We start from the raw sequence: 25166 nt of genomic DNA, 5'->3' as shown, positions 1-25166 counted from the left end.
AAAAGATGTATCAAACACAAGTCGTTAAATCTAGGATTGACGCTTGTATTTTTATGTCTAATTTATTTTTCCTCTGTTGCGCATATTAAAGATGCACACAGCTACACAATTTCTACAGTATGGTGATCACAATGCTAGGGAACAATGCACACTGGTCTACCACAGAGACCTGCCTGTCCTGAAAGCTACCATATGGTTGGATATCATTAATGGACCCATATCATTTAGCAGTGACCAGTTTTAATTAAATAGGAACTCTTAAATTTGGATAAATGAGGTCAAACATAAAAAAGAAACGTTACATCAATATACATTTTTTTATTATGTCCACTTTTTTTAAAAGATTTAATAGCTTGTTCCCCCTCCCCCCCAGATGTTTATATCTTACAATATCCTCAGATTCAGTCATTTGTAAAAACATTCATGAGGCATGTATAAAAAAACAGGGCATCACCAAGTAGACAGATCAATCCACACACTTCCTCAGACATATACATAAAAATGTATGCAATTGTCCCTATGTATTTTACACATACAAATACACATTTATATATAAAATACACTTTACAAGTGTTGGTTAATTGCTCAATTTGTGGTCGTAATTGGGGTTTCTCTTTTCAATATGTCATTATCATGAAATCTGGAGAAAAGTTCCATGTAGAAAAGGAAAACTATGATCGCCTGTGGCAGTCTTTCACAGAAAGACCCAAGGAAGGCAAAAAACGTAACTCACGACTACCCTGCCTCTACCAAACAAGGAAAAGAGTAGAATCACTCACTCCTTGGTACAAAAAAAAAAGTTTTACAACTGTCAAAACAAATGTATGTGCCTGCAGAATCTAACTCTAGGGTAGAGTCCAAAAATTCTCATTAGTTCTCCATGCATCCTTCTTGCTGGATGGTTGAGAAGATTAAAGTGAGCTACTACAGATCTTCTCCCAAGTTCTTGTGGAGAAGAATCATAGTGGGGGGGAGAAGAGATGTTACCCAGTCATTAAAGGCTCCTCAATCTATCAATCATCTCATTTGATGATACTCAACTTGCTACCAAGACTTAAAATTATCTAGTAACACCAGAACATTTACAGATCAGAATTGTAACACTACTAATGGACAAATCTGCTGAAAGCATTCTTAAACAGGAACATAAGCGATGGGCAAAGAAACAATACATCCTTTAAAAGAAGCAGATATAAACACCCCTGACCAACTGAATAAATGTGACAGAGAAAGGTGAAAATAAATACAAATAAAGCAAATTAGAATATCAGCAGGGGTTTGCCTGTCAAATCACACACAGTCAAAAATAAAATATGCATTTGTTGGGATTAATTCAGAGCAGAACACTGCATTCAGCAATCTAAATGTTTCTCCTTTACATCATCTCAGTGAGAAAAAAATATCAACACAAAGTCCCATTTTGATTGGCTTCTTAATTTTTTACTTCTGCCTGGAGAAGAGAGAAGTTCTTTGTGATTCTTGTGGGACAGGGCGCACTGTTCCAACTAGTTAATATTCTCTATCAAACTGCACTCCGGTTCAGTCCTTCAGAATGAATTGTCTCTTCAGTCCTTCTTCCTCTCTCTCCCTCTCTTTTATTGCCATCCATTTCAGTGAGAGACTGAAAAGGAACTTTTGGGAGAAAAATTCCACAGATATTTCACAAAGACACTGTCATTTATCACAGAGGAAGCAGCGGTAAACACTATTCTTACATACAAAAACAAGCCTGCAAAAGACCAGACCCTAATTCCTGCGGGTTGGATGTTTTAAATGATGAGAACACGTATTACTTTATTCTTAATGTTTTTTTCAAAAAACGAGTTCCTCAGTGGCAGACTTTGCAGCTCTTCAAAATTACTAGTTAATTGTTTGTACATTTTAATATATAAAAAAAAAAAAACTGAGTAGCTGAGGTGGAAGGAGCAAAGGAATAATTGGAGGAGAAAGGTATAGTGTAATGGTGGACACAAACATACACAACAATATTCAAAGCCGTGATACTGTGGGGGGCAAGATCATGCTCCTGAATCCACGTGTGAGCAAAACAGAGTGACTTGTAGAAGAGGAGGGATGGAGGGACTGGTTAGGAATACATCTGGATGAGGATGTAGTGATAGAGTGAGGGAAAAGACGAAGAGGCTAGCTCCACAGTCCTGCGTAGTTGCCGTGCAGGCCAGAACAGAGTGGCCCACCCGCTACAAACAGCTTGGTGCCAGAGTCGTCGTAGCAGTGGGTGTACACCGCGTTGGGGAAGGAATGAATGTCTGAGAAGTAACTTCTCCACGTCTCATCGTGATTCTGAGAGTTAGGAGAGCAGGAGAGGGAGGTTATGGGTGAGAAGAGAAAAAAGGAAAACTTCTGAAAATGCAACAATGACAATGCTATTAACATTTGTGTCCAGTTTAGCACTTCAGCTTTAAAAAAATAAGTCGTTTGAGGACAAACTACTGGTTCCCCGCCGCCCTCAAAGAGGCAAGAGTGACCCCACTATTTAAAAATCCAACACTTGACTCGTCTGAGATAAATAACTACAGACCCGTCTCCCTTCTTCCATTTCTATCCAAAACTCTTGAGCGTGCCATTTATAATCAACTCTCTACATATCTCCACTAGAACAACCTTCTTGATCCCCACCAGTCTGGCTTCAAGACTGGCCACTCTACAGAAACTGCCCTCCTTGCGGTCACTGAGCAGCTTCACATCGCTAGAGCAACCTCTCTCTCCTGTCGTCATCCTTCAGGACCTTTCTGCTGCCTTTGACACAGTGAACCACCAGATCCTCATTTCGACACTCAAGGATCTGGGTGTCTCATGCGCTGCGCTCTTTTTGCTCATATCTTACCTGGCAGACCGAACCTACCAGGTAACTTGGAGAGGATCCATCTCAGAATCATGCCCACTCAAAACTGGGGTTCCTCAGGGATCAGTCCTGGGGTTCCTCAGGGATCAGTCCTGGGTATCTCTTCTCTCTGTACACCAACTCTCTCGGGTGAGTCATTCACTCGCATGGCTTTTCTTATCACAACTACGCAGATCAAACCCAACTAATTCTCTCCTTTCCGGAGTCTGAAATGCAAGTAGCAGCACGTATCTCAGCCTGTCTGAATGACATTTCATCTTGGATGTCCACACACCATCTGAAACTCAACCTTCACAAGACTGAGGTCCTTTTCCTTCCAGGGAAGGGCTCTCCTACCCAGGACCTGACTATACCAATTGACATCTCTGTAGTAGTCCCCACCCAGACTGCTAGAAACCTGAGTGTGACACTTGACGACCAACTCTCCTTCACTGCCAACATTGCTGCAGCTACCCGATCATGTAGCTACATGCTGCATAACATCAGAAGGATACTTCCCCTTCTAACGCAGAAGGTGGCTCAGGTTCTGGTTCAGGCTCTAGTCATCTCACATCTAGACTAATGCAACTCCCTCCTGGATGGCCTGCCTGCATGTGCCATCCAGCCCGCCCACTCCGCATCAGCCAACCTGCTAGCTAGCTATCTAGCTATCCATCCATACACAGTATATATTCATTCTTAAAGCTGCACTTTCATATGGCTCTTTGTAGTTTTGCTTTTTTAAAGCTAATGTACTTGCACTTACTACTTGTTGTCTGGAGTTTGCACCTTCAACGTTGAAAGCACTTAATTGGAAGTCGATTTGGATAAAAGCATCAGCTAAATGACATGTAATGTAACGAATAGACAGAATTTTTTTTTTTTACCAGCCAGCCTTTCCCTGTAGAGAGTTTGAGGACGCCATCTCCTGGGCACTTCCGGTACCCTCCGGCTGGATTCAAAGGGTTCTCCAAGAATCTCTGCGCCCGGATGTCGTAGAAAAGAAGGGAACCTTGGCCGGTGCCCACTGTAACAATGTGCTCGTAGAAACTCACTGAACGGATCCCTGCACACATAAAGATGTCTTGAATGCAAAGCTACTCAAAAGTAAACAGCAGTATTTAATATTGAAAAATCTTCATGAAGTAGCGTATGGAGATCAGCTACTCTCCGCTTGTGCCACTAGCTTAAATTAGAAGTTTACAGATCACTTACCGCTTCCTCTCTCTCTGGAATTGACGGACTTGATGCTGTGTGTAGGCTGCCGTGGATCCAGAAAGGAAACATGGGCCTGAGAACCCACCGCGTACACTGACCAGTCCTGTCCATATGCCAAACACACATTCTCTTTGCAGTGAGGCAGCTTGGTGGAGAGTATCTAGGAGGGAAATGCCATAGAATGATAAATGGGAACCAAGTAAGGATGATGTCAAGAACTTTGCTTTCTTCTTCGTATAGTTTGAACATATAAGTATGCACAGCTATCGAGTTCCACAGCTATCCAGCACAACTCCACTGTGACGCTCCATTAAATAAAAAAACTGTAAGAAGATTAGAGGAATATTTACTATTTTGGTGGGCAACTATCTCATATTAAACCAAACTGGCATTGTAAAAAAGAAATGTTAATAGAAAGTTCAATGTATCCCCCTTGTATAAAGAAGGCAGAGAAAATGCATCACATACTAATTAGTCAAACTACGTATTGTCATTTACCTTGCACAAGTTGTGCTCAGCTTTCCAGAGGTGGAAATAGCCATCCAAAGACACAGCACCCAGCTCCTTGAAAGGGTAAAACAAAATGGGAAGACCGACGTAAATAACAAAAGTTCAAGTGTGTAGAGCAACAACAGGTACCGCTAACCAGCTCTTTGCAAGCATTTTGCAAATTATCCTCAACCTCAATGTTTTAAGTATCAAATACGTTTCCCCTGTAGGCTTGACCACTGTGGTCAGCTTGAATACTGGATACAATGGATTTCTCCGATGACCCATTTTCATAACATAAAGAAGTGCACCAAAACATCCACTCCTGTAGCATAACTCACACCTCTGCTGTCCATCTGTATGCTCAGTATATTTCAAACACTCCTTTCTTCATGGCATAAAATATGGGTAAATACACAGCTTCCATCACTGCACAAGCGATGAATGGAAGAAGTTTGTTTAGCCAGATTTTGATTAAGTCGAGGTAGGCAACTTAACGTTACAACTTAAAACAAAGCTCAACCCATTCATGAATAAACTAATCTGACAACAGTCAATTAATCATTAATGCACATTGAGCTTTTATGTCATTTTATAAATGGTATATATGAAAGTTCCTGGGCTAAAACATCTCTTTCTGAGATCCTGTGTTTTCCTAAAAACTGGCACTGACTGACATTGTAAGAATGATTTCACTGACAGCACAATCATGTGGTTTCCCAAAATTTGCGTCAGGATAAACCCAGGGTTCATACGGCAAATTTCCATGACTATATATTCCTGAAAATGTCAGTCGACATTATACAATAAGAATAAAAATCTGTGTTAAAGTTTACCCCTCAGAGGTTTAACAATAAAATGAATGACAATTTATGTGGTTCATAGTGGGATTCGTAATATTGCGCCCCGAATAGAACGGTGAGGTTAGGACGACATGAAATACATTTATTAATCACATATTATTATGCTGTTAAAAAAAAATTCCATGACTTTTCCAAAACTTTCTGGGTCTTTTTGTTTCCAAAACCTTTCCAGGCCTGGAATTTGCATTTTTTAAAGTCCATAACTTTTCCATGTTTTTTCAAAACGTATGAACCCTGTAAATCTTACTTTATGGTTGTTGTTGAAGGCCAGTGCACGGACTTTACAGTTGTATGGGTTGGTGTATTCTTTTGGGATGTCCTTGAGGGCACGGTGGGAGATGTGGGCGTATGAAGGTACTGCCTCCTCATTCTGACTGCGTTCAGCCTGGCTCATTACTTCCTCTGTCACCTCCCACAGGCCCATGGAGCCATCTCTGGACCCTAGGAATAGGAATAAAACATATCTGGATTACTGCCTAGCAGGGATGCTAATTTAGAGGGTTTTTTTCCGACCCATAACCGACCCTCGTTAAAGGAGAACCGCTGTGGACTTGTGTCGGTTGCGCGTGCTGTTCCAGGAAAGTGGCTGCATGTGTCCATGACAATGAACGGAACATTGTGGCTGCACAACCGCTACAAGTCCACAGCTGTCCATGGAACACGGAAAGTATGTTCGAGCCTCCCTGACGGGTGAACTCAGAGTCCGTTGACTGCTTGTCAGTTAACAGTCGGTTAAAGGAGAACTCCGGGCAATTTTTACATTAATCTTGATCGCTATAAGTATGTGAGTACTGTCGATAGCAAAAAAAAACGAGCCGAATCGGTGCTTGCAATATGGAGCTGCTGCAGCTAATGCCGAGAGCTCCCACTTAGCTAAAACAGCAGTTTTGGGGGCATATCATAAAGAGTGTCTTTGTGCCTCTTTAACAGACAGAAAATGCAATTAAAATGTCTGTGCAACATGAACAAGGCCCTTACATGACAACAAGATGCGTTTTCAACTCAGACATTGTTTAAATTCACTTACCCTGTTAGCTGCCGTCTGGGATGAGTGAGTGTGTTCAGCCAGGCTTCGGTAATAATCATCAAGCAGCAGTTCTGTGTGTATTTGTAGCATATACATCCATTTTGTGTGCGATCCATCTGGCATTGGTGAATAGTAGTCTCTGCAGTGGCGAACTATGTGTTAGTTGCCTTAGCCAGGCTAGCAGGCCAGTCCGGCATCCTTCTACTTCCTCCCCGCCTTCCCCACCTGCCGCGGCCGACAACAATCCACGGGCGCCCGCTGGTCTGGTGGATGTCCTCCAGAGGACAGTTCATGCTTTTCGCGGCGAAGTTTTTTCGGCAAAAAAACTTTATTTCCCCCTCAAAAATAGGTAATTGAGCACTGTAGTGGTTATGATCATATCAGTGACTATGTAATTACATTGAAACGGGCCAAATGATGCCCGTTTCTTGTACAGTAATAGCGTTACTGAAGGCTAGCTGTAGCTCCATAGTTACGTTACTCCAAGCTTCTTCCCTTGTGAACACCTCCGCTCTTCACACACTACGCTCCGATCCGTTTCTTTTCCTGCTACAACTGAATTCCCGCAGGACTTCAGCGCAAGACTACAGCCAGCCTCCTGTAACGCTTTACAAGAAACAGGCATCATTTGGCCCGTTTCCATGTAGTTACATAGTCACTGATATGATCATAACCACTACAGTGCTCAATTACCTATTTTTGAGGGGGAAATAAACTTTTTTCGCCGCAAAAGCATGAACTGTCCTCTGGAGGACATCCACCAGACCAGCGGGCGCCCGTGGATTGTTGTCGGCCGCGGCAGGCGGGGAGGAAGTAGAAGGATGCCGGTCGGGCCTGCTAGCCTGGCTAAGGCAACTAACACACAGTTCGCCACTGCAGAGACTATTATTCACCAACGCCAGATGGATCGCACACAAAATGGATATATATGCTACAAATACACACAGAACTGCTGCTTGATGATTATTACCGAAGCCTGGCTGAACACACTCACTCATCCCAGACGGCAGCTAACAGGGTAAGTGAATTTAAACAATGTCTGAGTTGAAAACTCATTAAAAAAACAGTTGAAAAAAACTCGGCATTAGCTGCAGCAGCTCCATATTGCTAGCACCGATTGGGATCGTTTTTTTTTGCTATGAACAGTACTCACATACTTATAGCGATCAAGATTAACGTAAAAATTGCCCGGAGTTCTCCTTTAACCGACTGTTAACTGACAAGCAGTCAACGGACTCTGAGTTCACCCGTCAGGGAGGCTCGAACATACTTTCCGTGTTCCATGGACAGCTGTGGACTTGTAGCGGTTGTGCAGCCACAATGTTCCGTTCATTGTCATGGACACATGCAGCCACTTTCTTGGAACAGCACGCGCAACCGACACAAGTCCACAGCGGTCTACACCGCATCCACCTGCGAGGTTGTCAGCCGTTTGTCTGCCTTGCATACTTTGTGTGTAGGACGGCCAATTTAACCCGCCAGTCATCATTGATATAGTGGCATGTGTTACGTATCTCTCTGTTGTAAGCATCATCCAGCAGAAAGCCACAAGCAGAAAAAAACTTAAAGGTCCCATGGCATGAAAATTTCACTGAGTTTTTTTTAACATTAATATGAGTTCCCCCAGCCTGCCTATGGTCCCCCAGTGGCTAGAAATTGCGATAGGTGTAAACCGAGCCCTGGGTATCCTGCTCTGCCTTTGAGAAAATGAAAGCTCAGATGGGCCGATCTGGAATCTTCCCTTATGACATCATAAGGGGAAAGGTTACCTCCCCTCTCTCTGCTTTGCCCGCCCAGAGAATTTCGCCCACCCATGAGAAAGAAAGAGAGAGACATCGTGGCTTGCAAACTAGCAAAGCATGGCAGTTGGTCAAGGCCACACCCCCACTCTCCACCTTGCCCCCCCTCTCTCCTCCTCAATAGCATTTAAAGCTACAGACACAGAAATGGCACGTCCTAAGTAAAGCTCATTGTGGGACTGGCTCTAGTGGCTGTAATTCTGCACCAAGGCTGAATTTCGGGAAAGAGACTTCAGATACAGTATTAGGGGACCACTAAGGCCTATATAAAAGAGACTTCAGATACAGTATTAGGGGACCACTAAGGTCTATATAAAAGAGACTTCAGATACAGTATTAGGGGACCACTAAGGTCTATATAAAAGAGACTTCAGATACAGTATTAGGGGACCACTAAGGCCTATATAAAAGCATCCAAAGAGCAGCATGTCATGGGACCTTTAACATAAGTCGCTAGTGCAAAGTTAGTTCTAGCAAGTTAACTAGCAGTTAAGAACTAGATTGTACAGCCTATTTTTCATTTACAATGCAAAACATGTTTAATAACTTTATTTTTATTTTAATAATATTGTTTTAACTGATAGTAGAAGGCATTGAGTTGCGCAGGCATGTAATGCTCACTGCCCAATGCTCATACAGCAGTATTCATTCATACAACTTGGCTCATATGGACAACTCACCAGAAACCGCCATATTGTCACTGATCCATGCTATGGAGAAGATCCAGTCATTGTGACCTTCCTGGAAAACAAATGGCAACTATGTAAAAGCAGAACAACAAGTCTTACACAACCGTATGTGCTTTGGGTTGAATTGTTGAACAACTATTGCTAAACAGTGGCTAGGAAATATTAACAAAATATGTATATCATGATAATAAAATTGCAGTATTTTGCGCCTCTCTTGTTGAAAGTATACCAATCAGGGAATTAATCACTCATGTTCTGTACATGTATGTACATCTTGTCGTGAATAGTGTTGAACAAGTGGAACATTTGACATTCTGTGGTACTGTGGAGGGAATCACAAAAATTATTAGGATTCATCCTCTGGGGGAAATCATAAAATTCTTGGCAATCATTCCAATGGTTGTGGTGATATTTGTATTTAAATCTCTAGAGCCCCTCTGCTGGTTAGGCTTAAAACCACCTGGAGTGGTAACCAACATACTAACAAACATCAGACAATATAAGCAAGTTCAACAACATTGATGGAGTAGCCAAAACTGCCACCTCTAACACAGCAAACCCTCCATGGATAAGCCATGCTTACTAGACTCAAACACTGTGGCTGGTACACAGACAGTTCAATATAGTATGCAAGAATCATAACAGAATGAATTGCAGCAAGCTGAGAGTGGACCAGCAACCATAAGCCATGACCAGAGGCCTGTACTACGAAGCAAGATTTGGTGTTAACGAGGTAACTTCAGGTTCAACCCGGGGTTTTGTGTATCACGACGGTGGATCACTTGTTACCGGGTTAAATCGCCGTGGTAACCTATGCTGAACACCTAACCTGCTCGGGAGCAGGTTAAGTTGGAGATCAGAGTAAAAGCACCGCCTACTGACCAATCAATACTCGACAGATAACGGCGTTACCGTTCTTTGAAGATCCGGCAGAGCTCGGTGCGCTGAGAGAGAGAGGTGCGCTCAGAAAAGTTTAAACATTTAGAGACCGACAACCCCGCTAACATTCCCCGATGAGTATTTTTATTAAAAGATATAGATTTTCAGCGGAGGGAATTATATATAGGCTATTTGTCGGCTTTTTGAGCCGTGTGTTGCCAATGCGCACAGCGGTTTGAATTATGGTTTTATATTTTTTATTTGCTCTCACGATCGCTTACCACTGCCAGGGTCGCAACTGAAATAAAAGGCTAAAGCAACGACAGTTTATGGAAAGGACAAGTGTAATTATGGTCAGATCTTGTGTCTGACTGACGGGAAGTGATATTGATAAGCGTTGTGATTTACACATTTACAGCATTGGCTTTTTTTGCCAGCTTTCCTCCTGTTTTAGGAAGCAGCTGTAGCAACTGTATTGCGTTTTGCCTGTAAAACCATGTCTGTGTTCTTCATATTTATGTAGTATTATAGTTTATATAATAATAATATTTAAAATATGCGTCTCTGGTAGATGTTTGCGATTGGTCGTGCTGTGCAAACACCGCCTCTTTTATGTGAACGCGTGCGTCGCTGGATTGGGAAACCCTGGGTTGACTGAACTAGTTGTTAACCACCATCATGACACAGCTTATGCAGGACCGCGGTTGTTAGGATAGGTGAAGCCGGGTAACTGAAATAAATCCATTGCATGTTGATCTTGATTCGTAGTACAGACCTCAGATGTCAGTAAAGCCAAACAGATCCAAAACACTTACATCTCCCACACAAACAGGGTCCAGGGTGGGCAGCTGGTAGATGGCCAGGCTGTTGGGGTTGTCTCCTCCGGTGGCTAGCAGTGTTCTGGAGGGGTTGAGTTCAATAGCGTGGATCCCACAACCCTGCTGGTCCAGCCGGGCACGAGAGCCTGCTATGGGGTGGTAATGCCGCCCCGCCACCACTGCACCTGCCACCCCAGAGCCTCCACCATGACACTCCCTGTCCTTCAGCATGGGAATGCGCGTTATCTGCCCCGTCAGGACATCAGCTACAAAAAGCTGCAGGTAGAGAAAGGGAAAGACATCTGGTTAGAATATCAGATTCAGGAGTTAAAACAAGGGGAAAAAACTGAGCCAGAACTATTCAGATGTGTATCTGTCTTGTGATCCGATTGAAACACCTAGGCTGACAATATTCATCAAATAGAATAATTTTTAAAAAAAAATCATCGAAATTTCCCCAATGTTAAAATCAGTTACGGAAAAATTATTATTAGTCTGCAATGCATTTATTACCCAAACAATAAACAGCAACTCTGCATTTGAAAACTGTGGAAACCTACTGGATAATGGATTTTTTACTTTTTTAAGGACAATAAATTATGATTGATTCTATCATGAAAAGTATCATAATAATAAAGTTGTTTTGCCTTTATCCCCCAACCACATTGCCTTACATTTGGTTCACTCACTGACTAGGGTTTCTCAAAATGTTAAAGCGTAACTCTCACCAAAATGCAACCTAGGGTCTTTTTGTGAATGTACCCGAGTCAGACTTTTGTTTAAAAGCATATTTAGAACGGAAACGCCACTTTTAAGATGTACCGTACTTTCGTTTTTCAGTCAAATGGCCTTTTGAATGGGAGTGCTAGGGACACTTTTATGATAGCATCAAAATCACTGATTTTAAAACACTAAGAAGGCTCGACACAACATGAAACTTTGCTCGAAGTATCACCAGGGTCTCTACACATGAACTCGAGCATTGAGAACATTGTTTGTGTACACAGAGTTTACTAAAAAGAAAAGGTTTTAACAACTCACTGTAGCTGTCGTTTTTCCGGTCGCCGTCCATCTCGCAAGTAAAAAATATTCGAGGGAGGAGAGTAAAGATGGAAAGCTCCTAAAGCTTAGTTCCATATAAATGCACGGATAATTCATTGTTTTGTCGTTAGTGAAACACAATATTGACCTTGTAGTTGAAAAAGGAGCCTCATAAGAATGACATTTCCTCCTATGGAGTCCGTTCATTAGCATTCGGAGATCGCCTATTTTTGACTGGGAAAATGGCGGATAGCGTAACTGCTAACGTGAGTTGCTTAAAACCTTTTTTTAGTAAACTCTGGGTATATAAAACAATGTTCTCAATGCTCGAGTTCATGCGTAGAGACCCTGGTGATATTAAGAGAAAAGTTTCATGTTGTGTCGAGCCTTCTTAGGGTTTTAAAAATAGTGATTTTGATGCTATCATAAAAGTGCCCCTAGCACTCCCATTCAAAAGGCCCTTTGACTGAAAAACGAAAATACGGTACATCTTAAAAGTGGCGTTTCTGTCCCAATTATGCTTTTAAATGAAAGTTTGACTCGGGTACATTCACAAAAAGACCCTAGGTTGCATTTTGGCGAGAGTTACGCTTTAAATAGTTGAGGAGGCACACCACCTTGCCCGAAATAAAGAGCGCCTCTGCTAACGTCTAAAATGAGAAGAGGCACTACACACTGCACACGGAAACCCTGCTGACTTTTGTGACGCATCACTGAATCAAAAAGTAATTTGAAAGACTGACAGCCAATAGAGGGCTGTTTTTTTTGGGGATTAATTTATTAGATGATTTAAAAATCGAACCACATATAACACTGCACAGCAGTAATTACATAGGCCGTCATTAAAAATACCTGAGGATAAAAACACAATCAAGTCCTCCAAGTAAAACACATATCACACCAAAAGATTAAGCATGATAGTACTCACAGATGACCACCAAGTGTTGGAAATATACGGGGAATGCCTAAATGATGAATGCAAGTGAGTAACAAAATGACATCTCACCGTGTTACACTTAGTCCCGCACACCACCTGCCTGTGGTTGAGCCACTGTGAAGCAAACACCTTGTTGAGTCGCCCCAGGGAGAACTCCCTCTCCTTGAGGATGCCAGGGAGCCTGCCAGCTGCAAAACCCTGAAGGCTCCGCTGAAGTCGCAACTCGTGCTGCTGTTGAGGTCTGAACTCCCGCCCCCGGAGAGCACATACCACCGAGCGCCGACTGCACCACCACTGCTGGGCGTGACGTGATGAACAAGAAACACGGCTCCGCTTGTGTGGTGCTTGACACCAGCCCAGCTGAGAAAAGAGATTCCATTTTCAGATTTTTTTTTTGTTGGGACACAAACAAATTTTCTGGGCACTAGCTTGCTACTTTGTGCAAGCTATGTCTATATGTTCTGGCAGACCAGTTATGTTGTATCATGTACATTTATCTGTACGTTTCCATTCCTTTTGCAACCAGTGAAACAAGAGTCTGTTGACAGTCGCTTCAGTGGCACGTGTGATTCGAACTGTTGATCAGATAGTCATTACGTTGCTTAATGGTTTAATGCTATCCAGACTGTATTCATCTTGCTCTTCTTAACGGACTGAATGTCAATGTTCATATTATTTAAATATTTTGAATATTTAAATGGAGTCTGGTGAGTTTGGCGATGGTATTTTGGGGCTGTTTCTGGTTAAACAATCTTACTCTTCAACAAAACAGTCTCTCTCTGTAGGGATCCTTTCCACAATATTGTCAGACACTTATAACAATCTGAACCTGTCAGTGGCCAAAACATCACTTGAGTGTGCGCATTTGCCCTATAGGATTACATGGCAGCCTCATTCTGAATCAGGAAAAACCCTGATTATGATGTCAAATTGGGTATAAAATGGCATCACTTCATTTTATTTTTAGCATATTACACATATCTGTGAAATGTCATAATAAGTGTAGGAGTTCCTAAATTTGACTATCACCGGCACAGAGGCATAATAAAATTACTAATGTTACGATTATTATTAATTGTCTAACGTTGGCGTAATTATTCATACCCTTTATACGTTGTGTACAGACCTGGGCCAGAGGAAAACAATACAAAAGTATTTATATTCAATAGACTGCAAAAAAGAAAAAGGTCTGTTATGGATGTGGTTTAATTCTACTGTGGAATTATGGTGTCCCCACGCCTATACCAATGCCTTGACATTGTTGACATACAATGCAGTAAAGGCAGGTCGTACATTATCTATTGCAAAGCTAGAAATACTGCCAACACATTTCTGGTTTAAGTCAAAGCATAATTTGTTGTGTCAAAAACTGGGCTCAGGACTGATTGGGATGATGTTCGTGCTGATGATGCGATCCATTCCATGATCTTGGAGAGGCCGCTCTACGGTTGGTCAGTTGGTCTGTATGTAAGTTAGCTGAGCTACCTAACAGTTAGCTAACGTTTCCGCTTACGTTAGCTAAATAGCTACAACTAGCATGCTATGACTTATAATTAAAAACTCTAAGACAAATTCCGTTTTCAGTGATGATTAACGCTATTCTGGGTGCTGACTACAGGGTGACAAGTGATTACCCCAACCGAACAAGGGACTAACAATGGTATCTACCTACGAAAAGGTCATTTCATCGTGAGTACAATTAAATAATAGCCATAATAAGATGAGGTAGATAGCTCTTTGGCTAACGTAAAAATAGCTGCCGTTGGATAACGCCATGCTAACATTAGTGGGTACTGACGTTCAAATAGAAACACACTGTATTATTGTTTAAACAAGACAGCATTGTGATAGTTTGGTGCATGCTATGTCCAAATAGTCTAATATATTGTAGTAGTTAATTAGTTAAAATGTCATCAATAGTCTGCCTCTGACTTGGCTTATATCCGCTAAACCTGGCTAGCCCAGTGCTAACGTTAGTTAGCATGCTAACATAACTGACTAGCTTAAACGAGCTAGCTAATATGGATGCGCACCGGGTTTCCGCCTACCTGTTGTTGGTCTTTGGGCTCTCCTGCCTTCCTTTTCCTGCTAACTGTTTTTCTCGCCATAATCTGATACACACAGTTCCCTCACCCACATGGAGGGTAAAAGTGACGCTGGACACTGGATCATATAATGGCGATATGCTATTTTGTTCCTTGGCCCTCGCTGGCAGCGTCCGACGACGAGCAAGGGCGATCACATACGGGAGAGGTTGGTAACTCGCTGGTTATTGCCGCTGACTCACTATCATTACCTTGTCCCCTAGGCTCCCAACTAATAATACAACACTCCGGCCTTCGTTAACTAGCTAGCCAGAGTACACACACTCCGTTTTCCTAACCACTCGCGTCAGCAACGGCGAAAGCATTGAGCAGCGCGCAGCCGCACACAAATTAAACATCAACAAAAACAAGGTCGTACGTGAACGCGAGCGTCATACGTGCTCGTTCACGCCAACTGCGTGAGATCACTGATCACATGATCAGATTTTCTCTCCGGTTAAAGGACACATTTTGTTTCCGTGGGTTCATTTGAATATATGTATTTAAAATGTAGCTTTATTATACTAAATAATACAATGTAATTTTATTGGATTGGCTGTCTGTAATTTATGACAGATCCTCTGGTATGTTTATAATTGTTACTGTGAACATTGAGGACTTCTAATAGCTACCTGGACGATCTCAGGTTAAAAGGAAATCATACATTTTAAGATATAAATTCTCAGGAGAGATGGCTTCCTGAATTTTCTGAAGGTGGCTCATTTTTGCATGAGCACAAAGACATGGTTGACATAGAAATCACATACTGTAGATGACCGGAGAATATAGGACCTGAACTCCGATCTGTTAACAGACTTTATACATGACTTTGTAATCTTCTGTTTATTAACTGTGGTGAGCTCAGGCAGACCAAATATTCTATTCTGATGCATATTTGTCTTTTTTTCCCCCTGCTGACTATGCCACACAGTTAGATGTTTCCAGTTGCAACTGACAATACCTGGGTGGACATTCATCTCCATTGTTGCTGTAAACTGAACAGAAATAATGAAAATGCATTTGCAGCAGAAGAGAGAAAACAAGTTGTACTTCCTCACCAGCTTTGTTTCAACACAACTTATTTGTTGGGACAATACTTGAGAAAATAGCCAAAAGCCCAGAATTCAACAACAGCAATCAATTGTCTCACCACTGAAAAGATGTGCACATTTAATCAAGAGGATTTTTCAAATAATTCAAAAGGAAATTGAACATTTTGCAAATCACATTTCAGGAGCTTGGGAAAGAACATTCAACTCAGCCACCTATTAAGATTAAGTTAAATGTTCATTAGATTCATTTGCACCCCATATTGAAATATGCTGTAACTTAGAGGTGGATCTGAACCGAGTTGCATTTCATCTCCACACAACTAAGAGATCGTAACAGAAATGGGAGGCATTGTTGGAGGAGGTCCAGAATCTGCAATACTGCATTTCATAGAAATAACATTTTTATTTCTATGCTGCATTCACTCCAACTTTAGTGGCTGTCAGAGGAGAGGCATACATAAATGGACATAGAAATAAACTTGCTTTATGTATGATTAAGGAAACCACACTTGCTTTATGTAAGACAACAATAATGATTTTTTTTGTCTGTAAAGTAAGTGAACCTTTCTTCTTTATCAGTCAAACAAAAAGGAAGGCAGTTAAAAACAGAACTGGGTGAAAACACTTGTTTGTTGGTCATGTCAACCACATATCAGACAAAACTCTGGCTTGAATAAAGATACTAGGTCGAACATGACACCTTGCCTGTGTCATGTTGTTTGCCTGCACCAGGCACTGTCCTACCCATAAAAATAGCAAAAATGGAATGAAAGACAGATCCACGACGATGTGTGTCACTTGAACAAACACTGGGATGTTTGTTGTTTTTGGGCAGAAGGTTTATTTACTGCGAGCATGTGCTCATTCCTCTGGTTTGAGTGGTACTGTATACTATTCTGCAGACACTTGGTAGCGAATATAGCCTATTAAACAAGTAAAATTATGTTTTGTATCGGAAATAAACCGCACTATAAATAGATTTGCCAACCAGAGGTTGTTCTTAAATAGATTGGTGGTTAGAGTATGTATTTTTGCAATTCTAAAACATAGGACAAAGTACTGGACCTGCCCAAAGCAAAGTGCCAGTTCTCCAAAACACATTTTGCTAAATTTAAGCCCTTAATCTGTTGCCATGCCTTTCACAATCCTCATCAGTACCACTGAGCTCAATATTATGGAAACTTCTGCTATCTTTGCCTTTGGTAACTGAGCAGACATGCTTTAAAAAAAAACAACATATGTAGTATGGAAGTCAGACACATACTATAAAAATAAAAGATCCTGGCCTTCTTTAAAACAATTACACCAATTCACATTTGGGAAAATTCTTTTGACATGTGGTAACTGAACCTTTTTGTGAATTTTCCATGTAAGACTGTGTACAGTAGATGGCATCAAACCTAAAATCAAGATGAAACTTTTTTTTTTTATATTACATATGAGCAAAGTCATTGGAGATTTTGTGGCATGAAATCCAATTACAGAGAATAAATGATTGAGATCATTGAAATGAAAGAAACCTTTTCTAGTTACATCCAAATTTATAGCAAGGCTTGAAGACCATTCCTTATCCCGGACAATTACTTGAGGCTCAATGTGCCAGTCAACAGACGCACAATATAAAATGTCTCTATTGCACTGTAATGTGGATGCAAAAACAACACTCACTTATATTTTTTTTAACCACTCACTCATTTCCAGTCTGCAAACAGAAGTCCATGACAGTTAAAAGTGTCACTTTTGTGAGTTAACATATCGAACATTAGCATATCAAACTCTTATTTTTTTTTTAAATGAAAGTATCAGTGTACTATTTTAAATAAGTTGACAATAATGAAACATGTGTGTGCAGCTAATGACATCAGTGCCAGTGGATTATGGGAGATTTCTTATTATTTCCTACAGAGGAACTTTCCCCATTTAGCCCCACTCCTCTAATAAGCCATTCCAGTGCAGGTCAAAGAGCGTACTGAGGCAGTAATATCTCTTATGTTCTGAGTTATAGTGACTAAGGATGTATTATGCAGTTCCTAAAAAAGAAATCAAATAAATTGAATCTTTAAAATGACATGGAAAAAGTGCCCAAATGAACAGAACAACAGACATGAAATGAAAGAATAAAATAGAACAGAACTACTGTAGGTGCAGGGAACCAGAGCAGAGAGGGCACTTCTTGAAGTCAGCCGTCTGTCTGGCGACTAAGCCTTTTTTATTTTTTATTTTTTTTTGAATTTTAATGTTAGTTGTTTCAGTTTGAAGAGAGCCTCCTCAAGCCCCACCACCATTTAATAGGTCTGCACAGAGCAGTGGAAGATGGCAGCTAAATAGTCATTTGGGAGTATCAAGAGTTCAAACTGGGTTTTCTGTGATGTACTCAAAGCCTGTCATCAGCTCGCCATTAGGTCCTGCAGCTTCCAAAACACCACAACCCATTTCTTCCAGTTTCTCCTTTCCAGCTCAGTCATTCTCCCCATTCTTGAATACCCTCGCAGTACAAAATCCTGGTACCTAACCCCAGGATTTCTTAGAAAAGAAAACACCACCATTAAGCATTGTTACACTTTGACCCCCTCCACTCTAGGCACAGTCTTTAAAAAAATGTGCTGAGACACAATATGTTTTAGCACAGAGAGAAATACAACTGTCGCCCAGCTGTCCCTTCCACAGCCAAGGCAAGGACAGGGCATGGTGTGATAGGGTAGGCAGAAGGAAAGGGGCTGTGTCGGGTAGTAGCGGGAAGCAAGCCCTGGGCTGGGCTTTGGTTGACTGGTTAGCTTGGCTCAGCTAGCTGTAGCCCGAGTCATCAGGTCCTCTAGAGCCTTGTCCTGATCATTGTTGTGGACTAGCAGCACTTCTTTGATGGCATCCCGCTGAAATCCCATTTCACCAAATCTTGACATTAGCTCAAGGAACTGCAAGGCCTGGGAAGGATGAAAAAAAATAAAATAAAAAAAATACTATAGATTATAAAATCTATTAAAGTAATCTATATACTTTAGCCTAATTATCAAGATAGGGTGATGTAGCGGTATTGCTGATATTTCAAAGACTAAACACAATGCATGTTCCTAAGGGGTACAGTTAGCTAACAGCAAATTGTACAAACCTTTTCTTCTGAGCATTGGTACATCTCTAAACATTCCTCCACCGCACTTGCATCGAAGCCCCGCTCACACAGACGCCCATGGACAAACAGGTAGTCCAGTACCTTAGACAGACAATACGTACATATTATGTCTGCTTTGAATATCACATTGTTAATGAGGCTTAAAAGTTAGGCATTACACAGAAGACAAAGAAAAGACCAATATTTCTTTCCAATTTGACATTATATTGTGGATTGAATTCAATTAATGTTACTGTTCTGTAGGATTCATTTATTGTTCTCTTTATGCTGTATGTGGCTTGCATTTTAAAAGTTTGTGATGCCTAATGTTAGTTCATCATTTAAAACCAGCTGGTACTATTTCAATCTGATAGACCAACTCCACGGAACCCGTTACATAGATGTTATACCACATCTACTGCTATAGCTACCATAATCATATAACAATGGATGGACAGGTCATATTGTTCAGAATTAGCTGTACAGATCACAGAAACGTATCCATGCCATAACTATTGAGACAACAGAAAGTGTGATGAAACTTGAATTTTAATTTAAGACTGTTGATGCTTCACTGAAAACAATTATACAAGCACACAAACAATGAACTGCTAAGCATGTCGAACAGTGAATATGCTAGTAATCCAGATTGCTGCGCATTGGGGCGAGAGGGAGTCACACCTGCTCCACGTTCTGCCCTTGTCTCTGCATGGCCCGTAGGACACCTTCATAAGAGTATCCCATGCCCACAAGGGTTTCCACACACTGACGCTCACTGGGGGTCATGCTGAGCAGGGCTCCGCCACATGGCAGACCAGCAGTTCCTGACCCTGGGTTGGCCTGGAGTAAAAACACAAATGAATGTCAATTAAATTCCTGAGATTCCTTATTTTCCATCACTATATCCCAAACAAACAATGCACACTATTAGTCAGGTATGCAGTAAGTAATCTCATGCTCACCGGTTTTGGTGCGCCACTCTTGGTGTGGCTAGTTGGCTCAGGGGCAACAATAACTTGGGTCTTGGGAATGGTCAGTGGGCTGCCATTGGGTAGGTTCTGTCGAGAAGCCGGGATGGGTGCAGGGATTGGGCTGTACCTTACTGGCAGTGGGTCACCAGAATCACAGAGCTTGGGAAAAGTGAGAGAGCGGATGTTACAGGGTCGATCATCTGTGTCAAACCCCGTTCTCCCAGGTTGTCCAACTCTGTCCATGTCCAGCAAGGCAACCAACCCATTGGGTTTATGGGTAAAGCCAGGTTTGGCTGTGAGGCTGGTGTTGGTGCTGGGAGGAGACGGGCTGTTTCCACGTGACACTGGCCCTATCTGGGAAACCTCTGGTAGGGATACAGAGGGAGGAGGTTGAGGTTGGGGCTGGCTCTGGAGGATGTTCCTGAGCTCCTCCCTATCGTCCAAAGTTTTGAGCTCCAGCTTGTCAAAGGGGTCCTCTTCCCGCTCAAAGTCGGCTAGGTTGAGGCTGTGCAGCTGGGGAGTGCTAGGCTGGATTTTCCTGGGGCCAAGGCTTGGGGCAGGCAGTGGAGTGAGGATGGCATTATGACTCAGCCCCGCCAGGACGGGGTTCAACGCTGGTGGTAGAAGGTCCTGGTCCTCTGCAGCAGACCGGCGTTTCTTCCCTCCATCACCATCAATGTCCTGGGCCTGTGCCAAGCACTCTCTGCTCTCTGCCTCCTGCTTGGCTGCTGCTTCTTCTGCTCTGGCTTCTGCTGCTCTGGCCTCAGCCAGCTCAACCCCCCAACGCACACTACGCTTCTCCAGAGAAAAGTCATACTGTTGAGACCGCAGCAAGAGGGCGTGAGAAAGAAGATGGCCAGAGAGCGCACACAGAGTGACAGAAGAAACACAGGAATAATTATGAGTATAAGAGCCACATGACAGTTCATCTCAAAAACATAGTTTAAATAAAAGCATTTAGGCTGCGTCGGGGGGTGCCGCAGGGGGGAGACGGAAAAAAATGTAGCGGCCTACAGTGAAAAGTTGAGACCGACTCGACTATTAGAGAAACACAATCTCAGGTCGCGCTGCAGTGGCTAATCATGTAATCAGACTTATCAGTCGGTTTTGAGGCAGTGTGAGAGACCCGTACAGTAAACATCACTGCCACTATTGCTGCCACAAGAACGTTTTTAAACACAAGCACTGAACTGCCCAGGAGTTTGTGTAACAGCTGAATGTTTGCCAAACAACAAAGCAGTTGATCTGTCTCGCTTGTCTCTTTTCTTTCTCCGTGAAATGAAGCTGCCTTCAAGTGCGGTCGGAAACGTTGAGATCTATCAACAATCTGACGGAAAACAGAAACAGAGCAATATAAAAATTCTACTTGTGCTACATTTGGGGGTTAATGAGCACAACAGGACGTCACACAAATGGGCCGTTTCAGTGACACTCCCACCACCGCACAACCCTGGGCAAAATCGCCAGATGGTCTGTATGGGCCCTTGAGCCCTGCTGTGATGATGCTGCGGTGATGCATTTAAGTGAAGCGTACCACAGCTAACAACACCAGTGCAAAATTAACATTTTTCTTGTGCCTGACTAACCTGTGAGTCCATCAGCAAGGAGCCACAGTCTGGGAGACAGAAACCAACAGGCAGCCCCACTTTGGCTGGGCAGCGGAATTTGTCATTGACCTTGAAGGGAACTTCATCAAGGTAGCTGATGGGTCCTGTGTAAAAAAAACAAAAAAAACAGAGCAAGCATATAATAGAAGTACAGACACTAGAAGTACAGGCGCCAGCAGACCTTGAACCTAGACTTCACTCACAACTCAAGACATCAGTGTAGTCAAACAGGAAACAAAACAAGAAAGCATCAAAAAATATGTCCTCACCATTGTTGTATACATCTGATCCAGACTTCCTCGCAGCCATTTAGAGACTGAAAACAGACATGAGTACACCAGATGTAAAGTTAGTGAGTAGTGGGAGTGAAACGGTTAAATGTCAAAGAGAGTTAATATTTACATTAGAGCTGGGCAATATATCGATATTATATCGATACTGTGATATGAGACTAGATATTGTCTTAGATTTTGGATATCGTAATATGGCATAAGTGTTGTCTTTTCCTGGTTTTAAAGGCTGCATTACAGTAAAGTGATGTCATTTTCTGAACTTACCAGACTGCTGTAACTGTTCTATTATTTGCCTTTACCCACTTAGTCATTATATCCACATTACTGATGATTATTTATCAAAAATCTCATTGTGTAAATATTTTGTGAAAGCACCAATAGTCAACACTACAATATCGTTGCGGTATCGAAAATAAAAAAAATATCGTGATATTTGATTTTCTACATATCGCCTAGCCCTAATTTACATGGCATATGTCAATGTATTTTTAAAAAAAAAAACACACTAGCACCAGTGTGAAAACAGCCCAAAGTGGATTTCCCCAGCTCTATTCCACCTGCCTTCAGGCGTGACATTTTCTCTGACAGAGTAGTTCCTGATATTTACAAAATGTCTTTTACTAAGCTCAGAGAATGGTCCTACAGAACCCTTTTAATCAAAGCATATGACTATGACGTCACGTGGTAGTGAAAATGTTTTTTTCTATTCAAATTAAAATTCTTCACTTTCCTATTGGCTTTGAACATTCCACTGCTTTGCATCTTAAGTCACATAATCCCGTTATTTGGTCATGCCGTGCAACAATGGCTGACATTATCAACACAGAGAGGCTACTGTTCACATCCACTAAACTGTGTGCGTTCAGTGTAAAAAGTGATAGATTTGATTCACTTACACAACTGAAAAGGGCTGATTTGTTTTTTAGTCAAGAGTACTTAATGCTCAAATAATCTATATTTTAAATAAACACTGAATCAAATAGCTCACTGACATAATGATCACTTTGCTAGTACTACCTACACTGCTGAAAATCAGCACACCAACTCTAACCAATCAGCCATATGAGACGAGCCAGTCATTTCCACAAAACTCACACAAGTCGAGTTGACTTGTACATTACCCACGCAGTACAAAATAGCATTTGAGACAAAGAAAATGAATGGCTGGTGAAGAAATGTGAACATCTAGCAAGCCAGAGAGAGACATATCATTTTCTCAGATGACTGCGGCAGGATGGCCAGGTGGCTCTGTGTCTACTGGACATGTAGGTGGGAAAAAGGTAACGTACACATTAGCAATTAGCAACTGATAAAGGTAGTGAATTTATTGTTAAGCCTTACTGCCCTCCAGTTTTCAAAATTAATTTACAATGTCTTTACAAAGGGAAATTACAATGTTTTCACTCAGTTGTTAGAATACACACATGCTCAGTACCTACACTAATGGAGTAACGTCTGAGTGAGGGGGCTGCAGCTGTCAAGGTTCAGTGCCTTGCTCAAGAGCACTTTGGCAGTGCCCAGGAGGTGAACTCCAGCTACCAGTCCACCACCATACTTTAGTCCAAATGGGGACTTGAACCAGCAACCCTCCAGTTCCCAACCCTACTAACTGAGCTACTGCCACTCCAAATAAATAAATGCTTAAATGATGCTTTAATTGACTGAGACATTAACATGATTGTATATTCACTTATACTTACAAATGAACAGCTCCACTAATTACCAGTAAAATTGACTATATATATATATATATTCACAAAACAGAGAACAATAATGGGTGTCACGTCTGTTTTTGTTTTGTCTTTTTTTCTTTTCTTGTGTTGTGGAATATAACTGCATTTCATTATGTTGCAGAATGAGGATAAATGTTCTTTGAACCCCTTAAATCCTTGAAAGGGTCTATGGTCATTGTATTGCACTGCAATCTGCTGAATATTACCAGCATTGGTTAAAAAAAAAAGTACAAAGACCTAAGGCTCTCCAAGAGAGTGGCACACGTGGACATGTCTCATTATAAACACATCTATGTAGAAATGCAACGTACAGTCAGGTTACCTGTACTGCACTAACCTGGGAGTTGTACAACGTCCATTAGCCCCAATTTTGAGTTTAGTCATCATACTCTACTACGCTCTCTGGCTAATCATGAATGACCATGGAAATGGCCCACTCAGATCAAGGGGTATCTCGTGACCAGGCGGTATTTCAGATTTATTTTAAATGTAATCTGATTTTAATCTAGTGGTTACCCTTTATTGGGTAGTTACATTAGTTAGGCATAATTATATATAACACCCCTCCACCACAAGTTGCTGTTCTGCGTAGCTATTTTAACTTAGATTGTACTCACGGTTAGAGTAGTTGAGTCAAGTTAATGTAAATGTTTCAGATATTAGCGACAACAGCACAGAACAACTCGACAAGTTTGTTATGTTAGCTAGTTTAGGGGGAGCTGAAATGCAACGAAAGCATCGCAGTAACGTTAACTGCAATTCATCACATTTCCAGGAAAGTTTACATTAAAATTCCACGTCAAGGCTCCCAGTTGTCACATATTGCTCGCAATGTTGCAAGCAGACAAATTGGAGTGCGATAGCTTATACTTATAACGTCATTTAGCTAAGTTATGATTAGTTTTAATTAGCAACAAGCTAATATCCGTGCTCATTCCTAGCTCAACGCGCTAACAGCGAACATACACTGACAGTTTAGCTAAGAAGTCAACATTGACATATAGTCAACATAGTCATATAGTATGACATTAGTTGGAAATGCTGGAATATTAAGGTCGAATTAATTATTTCACTGACAGCCGCTGGCTAATGTTTTTGGGGAAAATCTACCGTTTAATACGCTTAGCGTTAGCTTCGCCACTGGCCTGGTTGTAATGTTATGTGGCTGGATAAGACAGACCGCTGTCCCTGCTGCCACCGCCCCTGAAACTAAACTGAGATGACGTATAAACAAAGACTACTCTCACCTGTATCTGCTCCGTCTTGTTTTTTCAAAATCCAAACGACGTATTGTCGAGGTGGCACTCAAATGTAAACTACTCTGCGAATGAGTTTTATTTACACTGAAATATCTCTATTGCTTCGGCGTGGGACGCCATCTTGATTTGTCAAGCTCCCTTCCACTGGTTCCTGTCTGACGCCACTCACCTACATGACGTCAGAACTTTACAACACTACATCCAGCTGTGAGTCAGCGGTGTCATCATACTGGTAGCTGCAGTGCTTCATTATTCAAATCAAGTGTTTGGTTTGGAATAATAGCGTTATTGGCAAACAACAAAGTGTAAATACCAAAAGTGCATTTGCAACTCCCTGAATGTGATTTATGAAAAATAAGAAGCACATACAAAACCTTACTGAAGGCAAAGACTAACAGTAGGCTACTCCGCAAAAATACAAATAAGTAAAAGTGTGCTGATTTAAACTAATTTCAATAC

At 41.6% G+C, this 25166-nt stretch overlaps 2 protein-coding genes across 2 annotated transcripts; both read right to left on the bottom strand.

Moving 5' to 3' along the window:
- Nucleotides 1-303: 303 nt before the first annotated feature.
- On the bottom strand, nucleotides 304-15073 carry dcaf12 (DDB1 and CUL4 associated factor 12). The gene is made up of 9 exons (XM_078248018.1): nucleotides 14651-15073; nucleotides 12672-12962; nucleotides 10622-10900; nucleotides 8919-8979; nucleotides 5660-5853; nucleotides 4559-4624; nucleotides 4058-4220; nucleotides 3730-3908; nucleotides 304-2301 (listed from the first exon to the last, which is right to left on the bottom strand). The coding sequence occupies exons 1-9, from the start codon at nucleotides 14708-14710 to the stop codon at nucleotides 2143-2145; spliced, it is 1452 nt and encodes a 483-aa protein (XP_078104144.1). The 5' UTR covers nucleotides 14711-15073; the 3' UTR covers nucleotides 304-2142.
- Nucleotides 15074-15839: 766 nt separating this feature from the next.
- Nucleotides 15840-24872, bottom strand: ubap1 (ubiquitin associated protein 1). The gene is made up of 7 exons (XM_078248012.1): nucleotides 24696-24872; nucleotides 21692-21738; nucleotides 21402-21526; nucleotides 19807-20631; nucleotides 19526-19684; nucleotides 18845-18946; nucleotides 15840-18659 (listed from the first exon to the last, which is right to left on the bottom strand). Exons 2-7 carry the CDS (start codon nucleotides 21729-21731, stop codon nucleotides 18519-18521), a joined length of 1392 nt encoding a protein of 463 aa, XP_078104138.1. The 5' UTR covers nucleotides 21732-21738; nucleotides 24696-24872; the 3' UTR covers nucleotides 15840-18518.
- Between the last annotated feature and the right edge of the window lie 294 nt (nucleotides 24873-25166).

This window comes from Sander vitreus, chromosome 4 (assembly GCF_031162955.1).
Source record: "Sander vitreus isolate 19-12246 chromosome 4, sanVit1, whole genome shotgun sequence".
Lineage (NCBI taxonomy): Eukaryota > Metazoa > Chordata > Actinopteri > Perciformes > Percidae > Sander > Sander vitreus.
This window is presented reverse-complemented; position numbering and strand designations above follow the sequence as displayed.

Coding starts and splice junctions, on each gene's coding strand:
- dcaf12 (XM_078248018.1), bottom strand. CDS start 14,710: ATGGCGAGAAAAACAGTTAGCAGGAAAAGGAAGGCAGGAGAGCCCAAA. Junction 5,854..8,918: donor TGACAATATGGCGGTTTCTG/GTGAGTTGTCCA, acceptor TCCTATTCCTAG/GGTCCAGAGATGGCTCCATG. Junction 3,909..4,057: donor TTCCAGAGAGAGAGGAAGCG/GTAAGTGATCTG, acceptor TTATGTGTGCAG/GGATCCGTTCAGTGAGTTTC.
- ubap1 (XM_078248012.1), bottom strand. CDS start 21,731: ATGGCTGCGAGGAAGTCTGGATCAGATGTATACAACAATG. Junction 20,632..21,401: donor CCTTGCTGATGGACTCACAG/GTTAGTCAGGCA, acceptor CGGTCTCAACAG/TATGACTTTTCTCTGGAGAA. Junction 19,685..19,806: donor AGAGTGGCGCACCAAAACCG/GTGAGCATGAGA, acceptor TTTTTACTCCAG/GCCAACCCAGGGTCAGGAAC.